Source organism: Lissotriton helveticus, chromosome 2_1 (assembly GCF_964261635.1).
Source record: "Lissotriton helveticus chromosome 2_1, aLisHel1.1, whole genome shotgun sequence".
Taxonomy (NCBI): Eukaryota; Metazoa; Chordata; class Amphibia; order Caudata; family Salamandridae; genus Lissotriton; species Lissotriton helveticus.
In genome coordinates, this window is record NC_136059.1 from 560,616,985 (window position 1) to 560,635,975 (window position 18,991).

The window sequence follows — 18,991 nt, forward strand, 5'->3', positions numbered from 1 at the left end:
CACTTGTCTGCGATAAAATATGGTGAGAGTGCAGAAAATCCAAGTGGAGTGATTTCACTCATTTGCATGGTGTCAGTAGGTAGCTATTATAAGGCACGCTCCCACTTCCCGCCATCCACCTCCTGCATGGCAGCTGCCCATCAGTGCTTCACCCCTACCGTAGGTGGTCATTTGAGCATGAGAAACACATCAGTACAGTACCCAGCTTGCATTGGCGTGGTGCTGCATTGACTTTGTACTGCACTTGTATGGATAGGCTTGTTTTCAGACACCACAGCTGTCCTCACGAGACATGTATGAGGTCATTTTTAGGTCTCGCCTAGCGAACGCAGCGCATGCGCTGCTTCGCCTTGGTGAGACTATTGTTGTCAGTTTAGTGCGCGAAGGGAGACAAACCATGTAAACGCACGAACAGACGATGTGCACGCACATGGCGTATTCTCTCTGCCTCACACGCTCCCACCATGCGCTCACACGCTCTCACCGCGCGATTGTTCACCTCTGTTTCCTGCTGCTCTGGGCACTTTGCGCAGTGCTTTACCCAGGCTCCTCGCAGCCCACCCAGTGCCCTGCCCGCTCGAGCTGTCTACAGAACCAAGCTCAAACTATGGCTGTTTGCCAGGGCCCTGACTAGAGAGCGGTGCCCGTGAACTCGCGGTCCTGGCAGGAGTACGGGCATCGTGTCCGCCCCTGCGCGGTATGGGAACCAGAGAGCGCCGGCCGTGTGCATGAACTCGAGGCAGCTCCCTCTGCGCCATCGCCCACAGGACACAGTGGATCTGGCCGGATGTCAGCAAACGCACTTCCACATAGCCGTATCAACAGCCCATTCCCATCAAGTTTGTAAACAGTGACTAATCTCTTGCATGTCAACGTGTTACATTTTTGGCAGTGGCTCAAAAAGTTTCTTGGTTGCGTGCCCGCGTAGTTTGAGACGTCACCGAAATCTCCAAAGCGTTCGGCCATCTGAAGTAAAAGAAACATTTTCCCCTTTCTACCCTAAGTTGAAGCAGCCTTTTTATACGTAAAGTGTTTTTATAAGTAACTATACACGTTTTTAAGTGATACCAATTTTTGCAGATAAGTTATTTACCGCTAACCACACAACGTAGTCAAACCGTGAAGCAGAGCATAGAACTGTAACCCAAACATCATTTTCTTTTACCCATTGGGAACAGAATATGCAGCCTCATAATTTGCTCACTAAAATATGGTGAAATGAGATGGCTGTGGACCTTGAAACAAGGATTCCCAGCCATGGTGTTTGTTTTCTTCTTCGCTAAAACTGTTCGATTATGGTCAAATCATGCCCTTCCTATACATTTGTCCCCTCAGTTGCCATTATGTGACACATTTTGACGAGCCACTGAAGACTCTAGCAAAGCTCAAGTCAAATGCCTGACCCTGGCTCAGCGTCCCCCTAGATCCTTGATCTCAAAATCCGCTTTCATGTGGCTTTGTAGGGCCATGAACTGAAAATTCAAGACAAAGCTTAAACTGTTGATATAAAACGAGAGATTCATCTAGTGACTGAATTGCGCAATAAGAAACAAAAAACAAGATGTGCTCTGTACATAAACTTCTTGTGTTTCATTTAATAGGCTATAATGTAGTTCGATGTATAACATGAATGTAGGTCAGCTACAGGACGCACATGGCAACTGACTTGCCTTTTGGTTCACTGATGGCATTGTTGAAAGAGATGATGTGAGGGCATGAATGAGTCTATCTTCATGTTTGAAAACTGGTCCTTATAATACACCTCACTCAATGCAGTGATATATTCTGGTGTACTAAGGTGAAACAGTTCGAAGTAAGAGGGATTCACTTTATTAAAATGTTGACGAGACGTTCTACTTTTACATATATGCTCCATAATGTCTTTAAACATGAAGGTATTACACACATTTTAATTTCTGATATTTTTTCGTTAGGTGGTTTGTGCTGTAAGGATTCCTTAGACTTTCGTAGAGACAATGCTATTCACTAATTGCTCTTGCTTGGTAATTTATTTTTGCTTTGGTGTTGTAATAACCGGTTATATTTACAGCTTTTTATTTGCAGAGTAAAGATTTGCACGTATGTAGACTTTCTTAAAGATGCAACCAAAATACTGCCAATTAGTCAAAAAAATCTACTCTGCGATATTTTGTTGTGGATATCTTTTAAGACCACCACTTAAATTAATAACTGCTTCTTCAGACTCTTTCATAACACACTTCGGTGAGTGTGTGTAGCTCAACTCTGCTAATGCAGTCTGCAGGAAATGTTTATTATTCCCAGCTTCCATATTATTGTAGCCCAGGATGCTGCTTCTTCATTGGGACTTCTGTATAGGACAGCTTTCATCAGCCAACTATTATCAAGCATTTCCCATTAAAAAGAAACTCAGACCTTTTGGCTTTAACGATGCTGGTGTTTGAACCGGGCTGTGCTTGAGAGCTCTGGAGTTCAGGCCGAAGGCTGCGCTAGACTTACACAGTGCCCGCTGGTAGATCACAACGGGGTTCAGAATGCAGACTCCTCCCCTCTGATTCTTGGCCTCTCTACAGAGCAGTGGTCAGGTGTGCAAATTGTTATTCTTTGTGAAAGTGTGTGAATAAGGTACACAACTGTTGAAGTATTGACAGGACAAAAGAAAACCAAAATGCAAGGCTTGCAGGTGAATGGGTGTGTGGGGGATGGTGAGCAGAAGGTGGTACAAGCAAGTTCATGCAGGAGCGAGTGAAAAGGCGGTGAAGAGGAAAAAGATGAGGTGTGAGATGTGCAGATGAAGTGGTTCTGTCCTCTACCCGGAGACAGGGCAGTCTCCTATTGTCATCCGACTCTTGTTCTGCTTCATTACCCCTGGCACGAGTGGCACTCCAGCGTTTTGTGCAACTTGTAATTTGATATCAGCTTGTTATTAATACTTGGATAATGGACTTAATCTGGAAGAGCCTAGAGTTAACCAATGCCTCGACATTGACGCCACTAAGAGTGCCTGGCATGTGAAGAATTGTTTTTGTTCCAAGTGATGCATCGGTATAACGTACCTGTAAGGACTTTTGTTTCCGTAATAGGTTTGTCATGCTATCATGACATTTTACTTTTCTCTGGATGTCCAATAGGGGTAGTGTTTCTGATCACTCCTGGACCTTTAGCCTTTTTTGGGGGGTTTAGGGGAAAAAGCCCCTTAATCTCAGTTGTGTCCATCTGTTTAATTGTGCTTAACGAAATGGATGTAATTAAATGATTGACCACATTTATTAATGTAAAACGAATGCGTTTATAATAATTATTTTCCTCCCTAGTTAATATGGGATGTTGCAGTCCTCCGGTTTATTGACCTGCAAAGGTAGAGTTACCATAACCTCTTCTTAAATTTCTAATATGTAACATGCAGGCTGCTAACAAATTTCTGCAGCAGATGCTGTAACCCACAAAGCTGTTGTGAAAAATCGTTCTAAGGCGAGTTGGCTTCCACGAGTGGCTTTCCTCACCGTGGAAGGATCTTATGGGTAAAATGTGACCCGGTTAAACATCTGTCCATTGCGCACCTGTTGAAGGGTTGACCGTGTGTTTTTTTAGGTTGAGCCTACCAGATGGCCTATTGAGTCTGGTTGCAAAAACCTGCAGCCTAATCTCTCTACTAGCCTATTGACTGGCCTTCTTGTGTCCTTCCACTTCTTACTTTTAAGGAACTACTTTTTAAATCTCACCTAGGCAGAGCTTGCGTTGTCTCTGCGAGACATGCTGTATTCAGGATAGAGGCTTTAAAATCTCTGCCCATTTTCAAGGACTGCCCCTGTTACATGTGCTATTACTCAGAGCTTGTGAGCATTATTTCTTTATTTAAGTGGGAGCAGTCGAGACCAGTGCTTGTGGTTTACAGTTTTCCCTACTTTCTGCGTCCTATACATTTCGCAGTAGGGATTGAAATACTCTCCTCTCTGACTGTGAGTGAACTCTGGGACTTTCACGACTTCCTTTGTCTAGTTAACTTATGGATGGTATATAACAAATTTTAATATCCCGAAGAGTTGAAGCCTGATTGGATATTATTGGATATTATTCCATCTTCATGTGACTTTATTACCCGGACGATACGGATACCAAATATTGGTTGTCATAGTACCTAATCTTCACTTTACTCTTAAGCCCTGATGAAGTTCCTTTGGCATCAAGGAATGAAACGCGTTGGCTGTTTGCCAGTTTTAAACAACACTTTGAATAAAGAAGATTGACGGATCATACCTGTCTATTTGAATGACTTTTTTGAGTGCACCTTCCTTATCCATGAACTCATGGTTTACGGAGCTCTGTTGTCAAAGGGCTGTCAATCCTGCTCTTATCTTGCCATATTTACTGGGCATTCAAAGACCAAGGTCTGTTTTGGCTGCAGCTGCCTCCTCCTCCCTCCTGCTTTTGAAACGCATGGCCTGGCATCACCGTCCCTGCCTTCCTATGGCTGCTGCCACCTCCTTCTCAGAACTCAACAAGCATTTGCAATGCTATCGGTTTCACATTTACGAGAGTTTGAGCTATTGGCATTGTAAATGACAATGCTGTTTATTTATGTGTTTTTAAAACCTGCAAGCGGTGGTAAACTCGCACTTTGTACTTATAGTCGTTGCTTACGAGAAGGAAGGCTGGCAGTAACTGGGCCTCTTTTACTGCCAGCCTTGCTTCTCGTAAGCAAGGACTATAAATACAAAGTGCATGTTTACGCACCACTTGCGGGTTTTCAATACACATAAATAAAAGGCAATGTCATTTACAATGCCAATAGCTCAAACTCTTGTAAAGGCGAGACCTATTGCATTGCAAATGCTTGTTCCAGATCCTGTGGCAGCCCACAGTTACAGAGTGATGCACGTTATATCTATTTGCATTTGTGTCCTGTGGGTTTGGGTGGTATTGTTCTCCAGTTGGACTGACAAGTAGTCAGTTTGTAATCCTGGCTCTGCAGTGGCAGCTGGAACAAGTAGTCAAAGCTTACCCTTAAGAGATGGTGGAAGGTCATGAATGCAGCCACAGCATGACACAGGAATAGCATAACATAAACCCCATTGTCCACTCATAACTTTTCATTTAAAAATAACTCTTTTTATATGAAGTAGAAAAATGGAGGCTACTTAAAATAAGACACTTCAAAAGGTACGGTTAGTACTTATCCTAAACGAAAGGCAGCTAGGGGTAATAAACAGGTGTACTCATTTCACATTCTTCTCTCCCAGCTACAGCCAGGAGTATCTTTACTGGACTTTTTACCCTAGAGGGAGGTGGAGTAGCAAATGATCACTGGCATGTGGACTGAGGAGACAGAGGGCAGACATCCTAATTGGGGTCGCTCTGCTGGAGGACAGAAAATGGCCTTGATCTGCATTGGCAGAGAAGCTGGTTTCATCCATCTGGAGTTGCTGGTCAATGTGCGCTGCTGCCCAACCTCCATTCTAGCTTCTAAGTGGTCTCTCCATCTCAGGCCCCTAAGGATTGCTCCAATGGAAGTGAAGCAGAAATGGCATTGGCCTTAATTCAGGAACCTCCATTATGCGTTGTGACCTCATATGAACAGAACACACAGCTTTCATACAGCATATGTAACATAGCAAAAGAACATGGAGGACCTGTAGCGGGTTCACCGATGTTGAGATCATTCGGGTGAAAAACAAGGTCAGACCGAAAAATAAAAATAAAATCGTAGGATGTCAGTTGTTGCCACTGCATGTGTATGGCTGATCTGAATGTTCTGAAAAGTACTATGGGGCAAAAGCGTAAGATGCAACTGTGAGGTAGCTCCCGTGAGTAGAAACATTTGTTATGACAAAAAAAACTATTTTCATGCATTACATAAAATAGTATTCTATGACTTGTCAGCGGTGTCAAACAAGATCATGCCAATAATACAGCACACACGAAATTGTTGAAAGAGAGGAAAACATGAAATCCTGCAGCTTCCTACAAAATTTCGGCATAACCTGAGGATAAACTCACGGATCTGTAAAGGTCATTTTGGTACAACCATTAATCATAAAGACATATCCATCAGTACAACTAGATGCATGTTCGAAGGTAAACTCCTATTGAAATACCTCAATGGAACGGATGTGAGACTGAGTGCAATGCCAGTTAACTCCAAGGGAGGTGTATGCATCCACCAGCTGGAAGAGGACACTGTAAAAATGTGCCAAGTCATAGCTCGGAAGGCGGGAACAACAAAGCCTGTTCCATCCCAGACGGTTGTTGAATATCAGAAGTCTGGTTGAAAACAACAGAAAAGGAACAGTCTATCCATGCAAGAGATTGCAGGAGTCTAAACCCTTTGCAGCTGCCATGCCATTGAAGTGCATTGTTTGCCTTAAGAAAGTGGTACAATACTAGGATGTTTGGACAACATATACTCATACATGTGCTGAAACGCAAGATACCGGCTTTAGTTATATTTGAATAAATTGGATTAGTACATATTATCTATGGGTTACATAGCAGCATCTTGGCATGCCAGCCAATTCACAAGGTTATACCATGGTCTTGGAAAAAAGAGAATTTTACAATAATGGCTTCAGATAAAATAGTCCATTCTTTATAGGGTTCAGAGTGACCGGAAACTGATGTTGTACCTGCAGAAGACAGAAGGATGAACTGAATGAACAACCAAGACTTAATATCCTTATAGTGTTGAAGGTGATACATTGTGTTCACCAATCATCTTGATTTGAACTATCTAAGTCTGTGCTGACCTACGTCAATTAAAATAAAAACATAAAACGTGAAAACAACAAAAGGCTACACATCAACAACATTAATGCTTCTTCAGTCATCGCTGGATATGGACAACTAAAGCCGCTTGAACATAATCCGTACGTACTTACATTAACGACACAAATGGAGTATTTTTGATATAAGCAATTAAGCAGTGGGGGCGTCTGCTGAAATATCTGAAGAGACAATTCAATGTGCATTTCGTCTCATTATTAAAGAGTTCAGTGATGAAAAACAGTTTTTTGTAACACGTGCGAAAAACATGATGCAAACCTCTAAAAAGCATGAAAGGACTACAAGAATTCAGTCTCGTATGGAATGACCATGCACGGAGGTCCATCAAACCCAGGATCAAAGAACAGCAGACTTAAGAGGTCAGTTGTTAAAGGAAATTCCTTCAAAATGGCAGTCAGTGTGTCTGCTCCATTAAAGAGGATACACAAAGGTTATGATGAACGTTAGCCTAAATGGACCAGTGGTTATCTCAGCTCCACACCATGCGGGTACAGATTACCCATCTCATGTGCTGGCAGGAGTTTAACAAACACAGGACACGCTCATGCACTGGAATACCACAGTTTTCCTCTATGGGCAAATGTTCTTATATTCAACGCTAATAAGAGATGTACACACATTTTTCACTATTTGTGGGAACCCAAACTCAAGATTTCCACATTAAAGGATGATATTCAAGCAGTATATGGTGTCATTATACACAAACCTAGAAAGGAAAAACATCTAGCTAACTACAAATACAGGCATGCTTCATTGGGCTGCTCTGGCCGTGGTGTCAACTGAAGACATTATGGAAGATGTGGGTCCCACATCTAGAGGACTTGGAAGAGGACAGGCTTGGAGAATGTCATTCCTGTCCGTGCAACAGATCTGACTCCAAACTAGACCCACAGCAGAAGTTAGTAATCAAGAGGTCCATTGGAAATAACTACCATCACTTCTTTACACCTTGACCACTAGAGACAAATATCAATCGTCACGGCGAAATTACCGACCAGAGCAATGAAAGATTCCCATACTAGATGCCATTATCTTAGCACGAGAAATTCAAAGCATTATGCAATTTAACAATTGTCTTTCAGTGGTCACAAATTTGAAGACTTTTACATGGCATAGAAATCAGCAGAAAAGAATGACTACATAATGGCCTCAAGCTAATTGAACGGTGGAACGCTTCATGCTCAGACTCAAAAAGGCGATACAATGCTGCAGCCCTCAGTTCCACAGGTAAAATGGCTAGCTCTATAGGCATATATGAATATATCCCGTGCCCAAACAGCAAAGTGCTCAATCATAGTAATGTTGGGACGGCTGGTCCGCCCATGTCAATCCCGGTGATATTCTGCCAGAGAGAATACATAGCTCAAGAGAAGACCATCACGGAAGGAAATAGTGCTGGTGCAATGAAGAGGATGGGTTTCAAGGAAGATGTCAAAGTTTCACACAGTTTAAGACAAACATTGGAAGTTATGCGACTGTAGAAGCTCCCCGGGACACTGGACACCAGTTCCAGTCTTCTGGAAACACAGGATATGGACATTGGAGAGAAGGTTGTCTCAAATACCTTAGCGTATGGTCAGCATGCTGGGGAATGGCGTCCATCAGAAGCAGCATCAGAGAAAGACAGTGTCTTTAAAAAATATCATTAAATCAGCATATCCTGGAATTGTGCCTTCATTTACCTACCTCACAGCTTTAGTGTTTAGAAAAAAACGTCTATGTCGTTCTTTTTTTCCTAGACAATTCCAGCTATTACTTCTCTACTTTAAAGTCAGAGAAGTAACGGCTAAGGCGCTCGACCTCGGACCTTGGTTCGAGTCTCGGTAACGACGCCAAAAAACCCCTGTGATTCTGGGCAAATCACTTAATCTCCCCGTGCCTAAAAAATGAAAATGTGTCCTCATGTAACGTAACTGGTGCTATGTAAAGCGCTCTGATAACTGATTCGGTTCGGTTCTAGTTCGCGCTATATAAAACTACGGAAAAAAATAAATAAATCTGAAGCTATAAAAATCACAACGGAAGTTCCAAATTGTCAGCACACATTCGGAAGTCATGAACGTACACATTTCATAACAAAGTTAGAATAATGTTTTTCAAAGCCACCCAGAGAGCAGATATAATGTCTAATGAAGTTGAAAATTGTTCTGCTAGCTAGCAGTATGGCAAATATTCAGAAACATACGTTTGAATGTTGGATATAGGATATTGTCTTTTCCAAAATACAATTACATCATTATTTAATATCAGATATCAGGGCGAGTAACACACACATTCATCTAATCAGTGTGTTAAATAAAGGACTTTCCCTTTTCTATAAATATAAATGACAAAATAGTGAATACGAGTCCTGAAATATAAGCGCATGTTTTAAGTAGGTGATTATCATTCATTTTACGTCCAAATGATGGTGAAGCTGTGAAGACTCACTACATTGATCATGGAGCATAACTGCAAGCTAATGCCCAGACTATGCACTTGCAGTTTCCACCACCCAAGATGAAGACCCGTTAAGGATGTGCAGATTACTGAATCATGAAAGTTTATCTGAGTGATGGCACTGCAAAACCCCCAACTTCACAACATGAAATCAGCTAACACTGGTACTGTGTGCGATGTTATTTAAGTGTCTGCACCCATGGAAGGCAACTGGTAGGTCACTGTTCCAGAGGAGCTGTGCACCAACCTCCCCCTTGCTAGGGTGCACTCCTTGTATCTTAAATAGTTTGATCTTCCACTTGGGTGTTCTTGTGCCCTTGAACAGCAGAGACGAAGAAGCGATCTTACTTGACATATGCAGAACACAATGCATGAGAAAGACTGCTAGGGTTGTGACAGAATTGACAAAAACATAAGCCGCAGAAGCTGTGGGTAACAATGTGTTAATGGTTCAATGGGCAGAGTAACTCCTCCTACAGTAAAGCGATGGTGAATAGTCACTCGGCTGGTAGGTTTGTGGACTCAGAAGCTCTGAGCAATAATCAATGTATGGGGAGGGAAAGGTTGTTCATGAGACTGCAAAAATAATGAGGAGGTATGGGAGGCGTCAGGTGAAGGTTTCAGAATGTGTTTCAGCTGACAAATGGGGTGTGTCTCTCAAGACATGTTCAGTGTTAGGGTGAAGGTTGTATCCCTTGGTAGCAGCGGCAAAGGGGCCTTAGAATTGGTTTGCATGTGAATACTAAAGAGCATATTTTGCAGATTAGTGAGGTACTACCTGAGATAAATGAGTGTTTGTTTTTTTCAAAAGAAGAGAGAACCGAATACAAAGCAAGGTGGGGGTGTTCATATACGTTTACAGGAGGCTGTCACTAAGGAGCTGAAAAAGTTGTGTGATAAAGGAATCATGGAGTCAGTGAAATCAACTTATATTTCGATTTGAGCAACTGCCTGCTATGTGAGATGCTGATCCTTTCCCACTCTTCTACGATGGCAAGGCGTTCACTTTGTTGAGGAAAGTTACTGTGTGTTCCTGGCTGGTTCCACACTCTATCACAAAGTCACACTGTATGTGTATGTGCACATCTGTGGTGTTATGTTCTATATTGTCAGTGGAATGGTATTACCTGGCATGGAAGGTAGAAGTTAGAATGGTTGGGATTTGATTACAGGGGACAGTTAATGTCAGGATCTCTCCACGGAGGGCTACACAAGGGAGTGGCTGAATAAAGACTCAAGTAATCCTACTTACTCTCCGTTGTCGCCATATCCCTGAATGGACTACAACAATGTGGTGACAAGTTGACTCCCAGACCACAGAACCATGCAATTTGGAGGATGCAGTGTGTATTGAATCGCTATCCCAAAGCGGCTTTCATTGCATCGAGCAGTCTGATTTAGTAGATTACTTGGCAGTGAGAGTGAATGGGAAGCTGTCGCGGAAGGTGGCTGGTTATCTTTCTCCATGCTTTGAGCTATTTTGCCCCTCATGTAGCACTGTGACATGTGCTACACCTGGAAAGCTGTAGCACAGACATGCCATTTTGGATTGGGCCCACTTTGCAATTGTGCATTCTAGGTGCACGAAGTACAGAGGCACAGAGGCACATCACCATTTCCATATTGGACTGGTCTGCGGAGCACTGGTAATGGTAGCGCATTTAACTTTTAGCATTATTTTGGCATCTGTACGGTACTGTGCATCACATGCATTTTAACTTTGGCATTATTTGGGCATCTGTACAGTACCGTTCATCACATGGAACGTCACGTGAGATGCTGTATGTTTTCCAGTTATACTACGCCATTTTGGAATGGGCTGTGGTGGACCTGTAATGTAGGATGTCATGTATACTGGATAACAGCAACAGCATTTTAACTTGGGCATCTTACCAGTTTTGACTATGTATTGCTTAACGTGCACGCACTATCTTCCCACCATATTGCATCATTACAAATAGAGAGTCAGCAGGGGCGGCATCTGAAGGATATTTACAGGCAGATTTAGTTTTTTGTTTCAAATTGTAATTTAAGAACACAGAGAGAGACGATAGTGACTATTTTTCTTATTTTAATTATTTGTTTTAAATTCTATTTGAATTTGTAAATGTTTACACAAAGTCACAATTTTTCCTTTCCACCTTTCTTTTTATTGTGTGCTGGTGACCATATTACTCCGTAGGAGGAATGTAAAGATGGTTTTAAGATTTATATGATGGCGGTAGGCAATGAAAGGTTATGCGATGAAAGAAAAAAAGCAATGTTATTACATTCGTAAGGAAGGTTTAATCATTTATTGCACTGTTCCTGATATTCAGATACAAGGAGGCAATCATTTGTCATTATATTTCAAATCATTAGAGCAGTTGGATTTATATTTGGAAAAAAAACAATGTCACTCTAGAATCTTACAGATTATTGTCACAAGTCCAAAATGTGGATGAATCAATAGATTAATTTGTGACAGGGTTGAGATTTTTATGGTGAATTGTACATTCACAGATTACCTTGATGAGTACATTTGTTATCAAATGGTGATGCACATATTTAACAAGGCTATTTAGAAATAGTTGTGTAGTGCCAGAAATCCAACATAATTGGAGGTATTAGATAGTGCTAGAGTGGACTGATTGACATCTAAGCGTGTAAGGGTCATGAATGATAATAAGTCAATCAATTATAACTATGATGAATCATCCAAAGAGAGTGAAGACAAATGTGATCAGATTAATGCAGTAAGTAGAAGCCTAATGCAGATACACATGTTTGTAGAAATGGAGGTAAAGGTGTTGGTAAAGACAAGGAAAAGTACAGAGAGATGATGTAGAATCAATGCATCAGATGCAGTTGTATGAATAATTGAACTAATGATCACACCTGTACCGCAAAGAATGCAACATGCTTAAAGTGTATATAGTTGGGTAATCATCATTATCAATTTTATTTAGGTTAAAAGAAACCATAAAAGCAAGACATAAAACAATATAATCTTTAAAAAATGCTTTAAACACATGCCAACTATTCTGACAATATATCAAAGTTATTTGCAAAATAGTTTACAGTTAGAGTGCGTCCGCCTGCCTCTTGCTACCAATTTGAGACAATTAAAACCTTAAAGTGCATGTGCAACAATCATAAAACTGAAATTGTCTATCAGTAATTAATAGATATACATTGGGCTAGGAACTAGCAAGGTAGATTATGGCCTCTTGTCATAGTACCTGTATAAAATGGGTATATCTACGTAGCACAGATAACAAATCAGAGCAAAAGTTAAAACAAGCACACATTTTGTTTTACGCCCTTTGGAAAACCCCAAAGGTGCACAAGCTAAATGAAGAAGTGTGTCACTGATGCAGATAGAAGGAACCTTAGGAGGGGTTGTCAGAAGATTGATCAAGTTTCCCTGATCTCATTCGCCTGGCCCACAGTAAACATCTAGAGGTGGCAAATACAAGTTGTTCTGTGGTGTCACACGTCTTGATTCTGGCAGCCTCCCAGTAGTGAGTTATGTCTCGTAACCTACAATTAGGGGCACTCCACCTTTTTCTTGGGGCCAAGTATCCTGGGCAGAAAAACAAGAAATGATCCTTTAACTTCAAAATCGTCGAGCAAAAAGGACAGTCGGAGGATGAGTTTGAAGCCTTGTTCCATTTTGATTTAAATAGGAAGCTAATGTATAGATTTCTAGCATAACTAGGACTAATCCTATCTAAGTGGAGCTCAAATCTGGGGGTACAATTATGCTAGAGAAATTTTACATAAAGGCCCTCCTCCTTTTGGTCGGTCCAGAGTTTAACTAGCGTGCACTCCCAAAAGCTTTTCTTCACTCTAGTCACTGTCTCTTTCCCCATTACTGGCAGAGTGTGTCAAATTTCTTAAAATTTAATGAAGGTGCAAAGAAATGTGATCATTCTAAGCCATGGGGTACAAGCCCTTCTATCTAGCTCAATGAGCTCTGATAAGGTGTAAGACTAGGGAACTAAATCAGGTATTGACCAAATTCTTAGCCAATACTTCCACCTTATTCCATGCTATGTGGAAGCGAATGGGGACCAAAGTGGTGCTTGGGGGCAGATCAAACATAGATCTGATAAACGAATTTTCCATGTGCACGAGTGGGAGGAATCAGTGCTACCCCGTAGCTCTGGCCCATAACTAGCCCCAGCCAGGTCGGTGGTCCTATATACTTCAAGTACTGGTGAAATCGCATCTCACGAGGTAGCCTTCAACTTCTTTAGGATAACGGCCACCCGGGGTTGCAGAAGAGATTTGCTTTTCTCAACCTGTGGGCCAAAATAGCCAATTTTGAGCCAATCTGATGCCCAGATAGTCAAAGCTTTTTACTAGTTGTATGGGAGGACCCTCAACAAAGATCTTGCCCCTAACAGAACGATGAGGTCTAATCAACCTGAATTTGGATTTTGAGTTGTTTATCTCCAGCCCTCAGGCCACACAGAAGAAGGCAAACTTATGCAAGAGGACCTGCAGACCCGTGTGAGTTCTAGAAAGTAGAAACGTATCATCAGCAAACATATGTACTAATGCTTGCAGATTTCAGGGCGTCAAGGTAGCAATTGGCAAGACAATCCACTACATTGTTAATAGATGAACTAAACAACGCAGGGGCTAGAATGCCCCCTTGCCTTAGGCCACACTTGATTGGAATTCTTGATGTAAGATCTTAGTCATGGTGGCACCTTACCTGTACATAAGTTTATAAATGAAGACTAAGATTCTCAGTAATTCACCTGGTATGCCGTAGTACTGTAGGACCCTCCAGAGGCTTTCCCTAGGGACAAGGTCAAAAGCAACCTTCAACTCCAACAAGGCCACGTATAGCTGATCCCGCTTCTTGTTGACATATCTCCAACATATTGTCTTGAAGCTGAACCCCTGGTCCAGCGTGCTGCCCCTGCCCCTGACACCTGCCTTAGAAATCTGAAAGAATTAGAGGGTCAGAAATCCAATGCAGGAGTCTTGAAAGGATTGCCTGCAGAAGATTTTATGAGTTAAATGGAAGAACCAGGGCCCCCTTTTCGAAGATAGGAACAATGATTGCTCCCCACCAAGAGGGGAGGGATATCTACATCCCTTAGAATTTCATTACTGAGAATGTTTACATGTGGATGCCAGACAGTCAGTTTAGACTGGTAAACGTCCCCTGGAATGCAGACTGGCCAGGAGCTTTTTCCCTTTTTATCTGGCGTAAGGCCTGTTCAGTTTCCACCAAAGAGAACACTGAATAAATCTCTTTATCTTTTCCATTAATGGGTACTACCTGAGCAGTTTTTGTTTCACTATCAGGAAATGGAGAGGCTATTACCCGCTCCTTATAGAGCTCGGAGAAATGAGGCAGCAATAGTTCTGGTTTAACGACAGCATCTGGATGGCTATCTAAGAAGTGAATTCCATTCGCCATGATGTTCCAGAACGCTCTTGTGTTTTTATTGTGAAGGGAGTGGGTAAGATCGCCCCACTGAGCTGAAGGTTTGTTAGGTAGCCTTGTATGATTTCCTTGCCCCCTTTACCACTCCATGATCCCCATTCTTTAGGGCTTTAGGAAGTTTTTCTTTGGCTGCTCTTCACATTTGGGTTAACCAGCTTAGTTGAGTGCCAGAGGAATGGCCCCTCCGTCATTCTTTGGTGAAATGTTGTTTCAATTTGGCCTATAGCTCACAGTGAAGGCTAACAAAACCTTTCAAATGTTTGTCCATTAATTCAAGGGGGCTCAATAATTGTATAAAAACTCTAGTGCTTAGGACCGTGTCATTGTTGGAAATCCTAGCTCAATTTACATTCTGGCGATTGTTGGTTAAAGTGATAGAATTTACTGGCATTTCGCTTTTAATTGAGATATTTGTGAAAAGAACAGATTGAAACGGAGCACAAAAGGCTTTGTGGTTGCTCTTGACACCACCCCATGTCATTCAAGCACACAGGCCAAAATCCAGATGTCAAGAAATTTGTAATTATTATTGCTGGAATACAGGTATTTTCTGAAAGTGGGTTTTCAGGAGGTATCAGATTGTGCGGCCATTTAATGCCCTGAGCCTATGTGTTACCAGGATATTAGTAATTTGCTCAGTTACCCTTGTTTGCTTATGCCGAGGGACAGCTGTTCGAGAAGGCACACCACTTGCCTCGTTCCCTTCACTAGTTAGAGAGAGCTAAGGTTTCCCCAAAGTTGATTGTTGTATTACAGTCACCAGCAACTTTTTTATGACAGGAAGGGGGTAGTTGATCAAGCATTAGGAACAGTTGGTCTATGCGGCCAATTTGGGAATTATCTGGCAAACAGGGGATATAAACAATAATAATGACAATCTGTCTGATTAAACAATAATAATGACAATCTGTCTGATCTTGAGTGGACTGCCACAGGTAATTATAATGTCCAGAATGTCTTTGCAGTGGGTAAAAATATTCTTGGCGCAGTTGAACACATTCATTTTTAACCAAATAAGCAAACCACCAGAAGCTCTACCTGCCTTAGAGGGTGTAGCATTCGATGAGAAGGAAATACATCCTGTTCTATATATTGATCCAGTCGCCCAGGTTTCTTGCAAAAGTATAATATGGTGGATTTCGATGAATGAATCATTTTGGGGTCATATAGCTGTACTCTTATCCCTCAATGTTCCATGACAGTAGAATGATGAGCTTGTCTGCGTGAAGAACAGCACAGAAGAGATGCGCTGTACAGGCACTCAGGCAAAGAAAAACCCCTCCCTCTAAGCAACTGTCTCCTAGTAAGTATGCCCCACCTTATGCTGGTGGCCAAATATAGATGATTTCAGCCAGTCAATACTTTTGAGGCCCTTATAATATAAGTATCTCTGCTTTCCAGGCACAGTCAGTAAACCAAGAGTAGCAAGTCCATGAATTTCAACCGAGACAAATCAAACACGCACTAGTAACCGGGGCCCATCCTCCCTCAGGGGCCCCTGTTATTAGTGCTTAGTTCTCAGAGGTTGCTAGAGTATCAGGACTCACCACAAGGTGCCAAATTGTCCCCCCCACTGAAACACAGCAGATCGATGCAAAAATAAGCAGATGCAGTTCTTACTAGGGGACAAAATCCCACCCCTCAGGGGTGGGCAAGAAGGCAAGAGACGCCATAAAAGAGAATGTGGATTGTCATGACGCCTAGAAAAGTAGAATACCAACAGTACCTGAATGGTGGTGTGCACCAATCCAGACAAGCACCATGATCAACTAGTTCCAGAGCCAATGGATGTGGCCCCACCCTGGCTCTTCCTGGCACGGGTGGGTGCAGGATGGGCCTGGCCCAGGCCCGGGCTTACCCATGGCACAATTTCTGAGCTGTGCTAATTTTTCCTGCCTGTCTTCCTGCCGAAAAGGAGGTGAGACAGGAAGGGTGGCCTGCTCCTGATAGCAGGAGAAGCTGGGGGTCACGTTCCAAAGGCAGCAAGGCCTTGGAAGCTCCCCTGCCGCAGATGCCTTTTCCTGCCCTGGGAGAGGTGTGACCACCTCCGCCCAGAAAAGGCCTTATTTCTGGGCTCAGGGAGCAAAGGCTCCCACCCAAGGGTCCAGAAACAGGTCTTGTGGTGGCAGGGTGGTGTGTACCAGTAAGGGAACCCACCAGAGGCTATTCGTTTTTCAGGGGGTATCTCTAAGATGCCCTCTGAGTGAATCTTTCATTAAAAATTCCTGCAGAGCCTCACCAAGTTCATCCCTCCTCCCCTTTTCCTGAAACCCTCCAACCTTACCACCCCCGCCTACCTTAATTGCGCGTACCCACCTCCCCTGCCCACCTTTCCCTCCTTTTTCCCACAGCACCTTCTTCATTCGGCAACCCGGTCCTGATGAAGATCCTAAATCAATGGGATCGAAACGCCGTCGACCTACAAAACAGCACAACTCATGGCGCAACACACCCTTTGGTTCCAAATCTGATTGTAAAAACCCATTCACCAAAGAGGAACCAGCTACTTTGTATATATTGTTTTTCATCTTTGTTTAATTTGCGTCTTTCGCCCATATGTCACTTGTGCCGTCACCGTTTGTCTCACGATCACGTCGCACACTAAGCCCCCTTGGGTTGCCTTAAGCATTATATGCCTCCAGTGCTGTTTTCTTCAAACTGCTTTTTTCAAATTGTTTCCTAATTGTTTTGATGAAAATATGTTTCCAAATATATGATGCTACATACACTTCTAAATCAATTGAAATCCCGCATCTCTCTTTTATGTTCAGATCTTTTGTAATGTCTTGCACATACGAATGTTTCTGTTACCAAAGTAAATCCAGTTGAGATATTGTTGTTCTTTACACAAACAGAATGCAGTATGGAAACCTCAAAGGTACACTAAAACTTGGGAACGTAAAGAAGCACATGAGGGTTCCTGTCCTGATAAGGAACAAAATGAAGAAGAACCACCAGACCCCATCCACGTAACCCATGCAGGGGAAGGTCCTATTAAAACAAAGCTTACACCAAACAATGAATAAAGAAGTTCTTTTGTGGAAAAAAAAACCTCTCATCCTGGTTCTCCCCTTGGTTTTTTCTTTTTCTTTTTTGGTAACCAAAAGAAATGCACCTGGAGACAGAAAATAGAATCATACCAGACCAAAACGAATCCGCGCCACCCGGGCATAGAGGCCTGAGTCAACAATATATAGCCATAAAAGCAATCTCTAAGATGCCCTCTGAGTGAATTTTTCATTAAAAATTCCTGCAGAGCCTCACCAAGTTCATCCCTCCTCCTCTTTTCATGAAACCCTCCAACCTTACCACCCCGCCTACCTTAATTGCGCGTACCCACCTCCCCTGCCCACCCCTCACCTTTCCCTCCTTTTTCCCACAGCACCTTCTTCATTCGGCACCCGGTCCTGATGAAGATCCTAAATCAATAGGATCGAAACGCTGTCGACCTACAAAACAGCACAACTCATGGCGCAACACACCCTTTGGTTCCAAATCTGATTGTAAATACCCATTCACCAAAGAGGAACCAGCTACTTTGTATATATTGTTTTTCATCTTTGTTTAATTTGCGTCTTTCGCCCATATGTCACTTGTGCCGTCACCGTTTGTCTCACGATCACGTAGCACACAGTAAAAACTGTAGAATGATAACCAACAACAAGAACATTGAAAACACCCAATCACTCCACAGAAACATGTACCTTAATGATGCCGACAATGTTTCCTTGGAGAGTCTTCTGTCTCTCAGTGTAGACCTTCCTTTGCTTGTAACCTTTCCAAGAGGCCTAGGGATAGCATAAACAAGTCATCAAAACTTTGATATAACACCTACATTATTTTTATCATTTATAATTTACAAGTACCAGCCCTCATATACTTGTTCATTAAATCACGTACATTTTATCAGTTAGTGCAAGCCTTTTGCCGACACAGCATAAATCAGTTAGTGAAAGCGTTCTGCCGACACTGCATAAAATGTCTCCCATTAAATAATAGAAAACCGGTGTCCACTCTGAAATCACTAGCATGTTAATAATTACATTATGAGGCAATAGACATAGCACCAAAAATATCCTGTTTAAGATCTGATGTATGCCACTTTTTCTAAGATGGTACAAACTAGCAGGAGAATAACAGTGGCCAAATACCACTTTCATTTAAAAGAGAATTAGATAAATCTTTTGAAGTAACAGGACAACCAGAACCACACTGTTTCTGTAGAAAGGGTAGGGAAGCCGAGATTTAATATAGAAACCCAAGCTAAATAATGGTGAAATAAATGCATTTACTTTGACTTTAAAAAAAATTAATTTAAATCTAATTTAATTTTTTTAAATAAAT

General features: G+C 42.2%; 1 protein-coding gene across 2 annotated transcripts in view; it reads right to left on the reverse strand.

The window, feature by feature from the left end:
- Window positions 1–18,991, reverse strand: part of IQGAP2 (IQ motif containing GTPase activating protein 2) — a 1,127,142-nt gene that overhangs the window by 200,201 nt on the left and 907,950 nt on the right. For both annotated transcript variants that reach the window (XM_078675224.1, XM_078675225.1), the window contains one exon: window positions 18,352–18,435. In XM_078675224.1, the coding sequence (XP_078531350.1) occupies window positions 18,352–18,435 (84 nt within the window). The remainder of the gene's footprint in view (window positions 1–18,351; window positions 18,436–18,991) is intronic.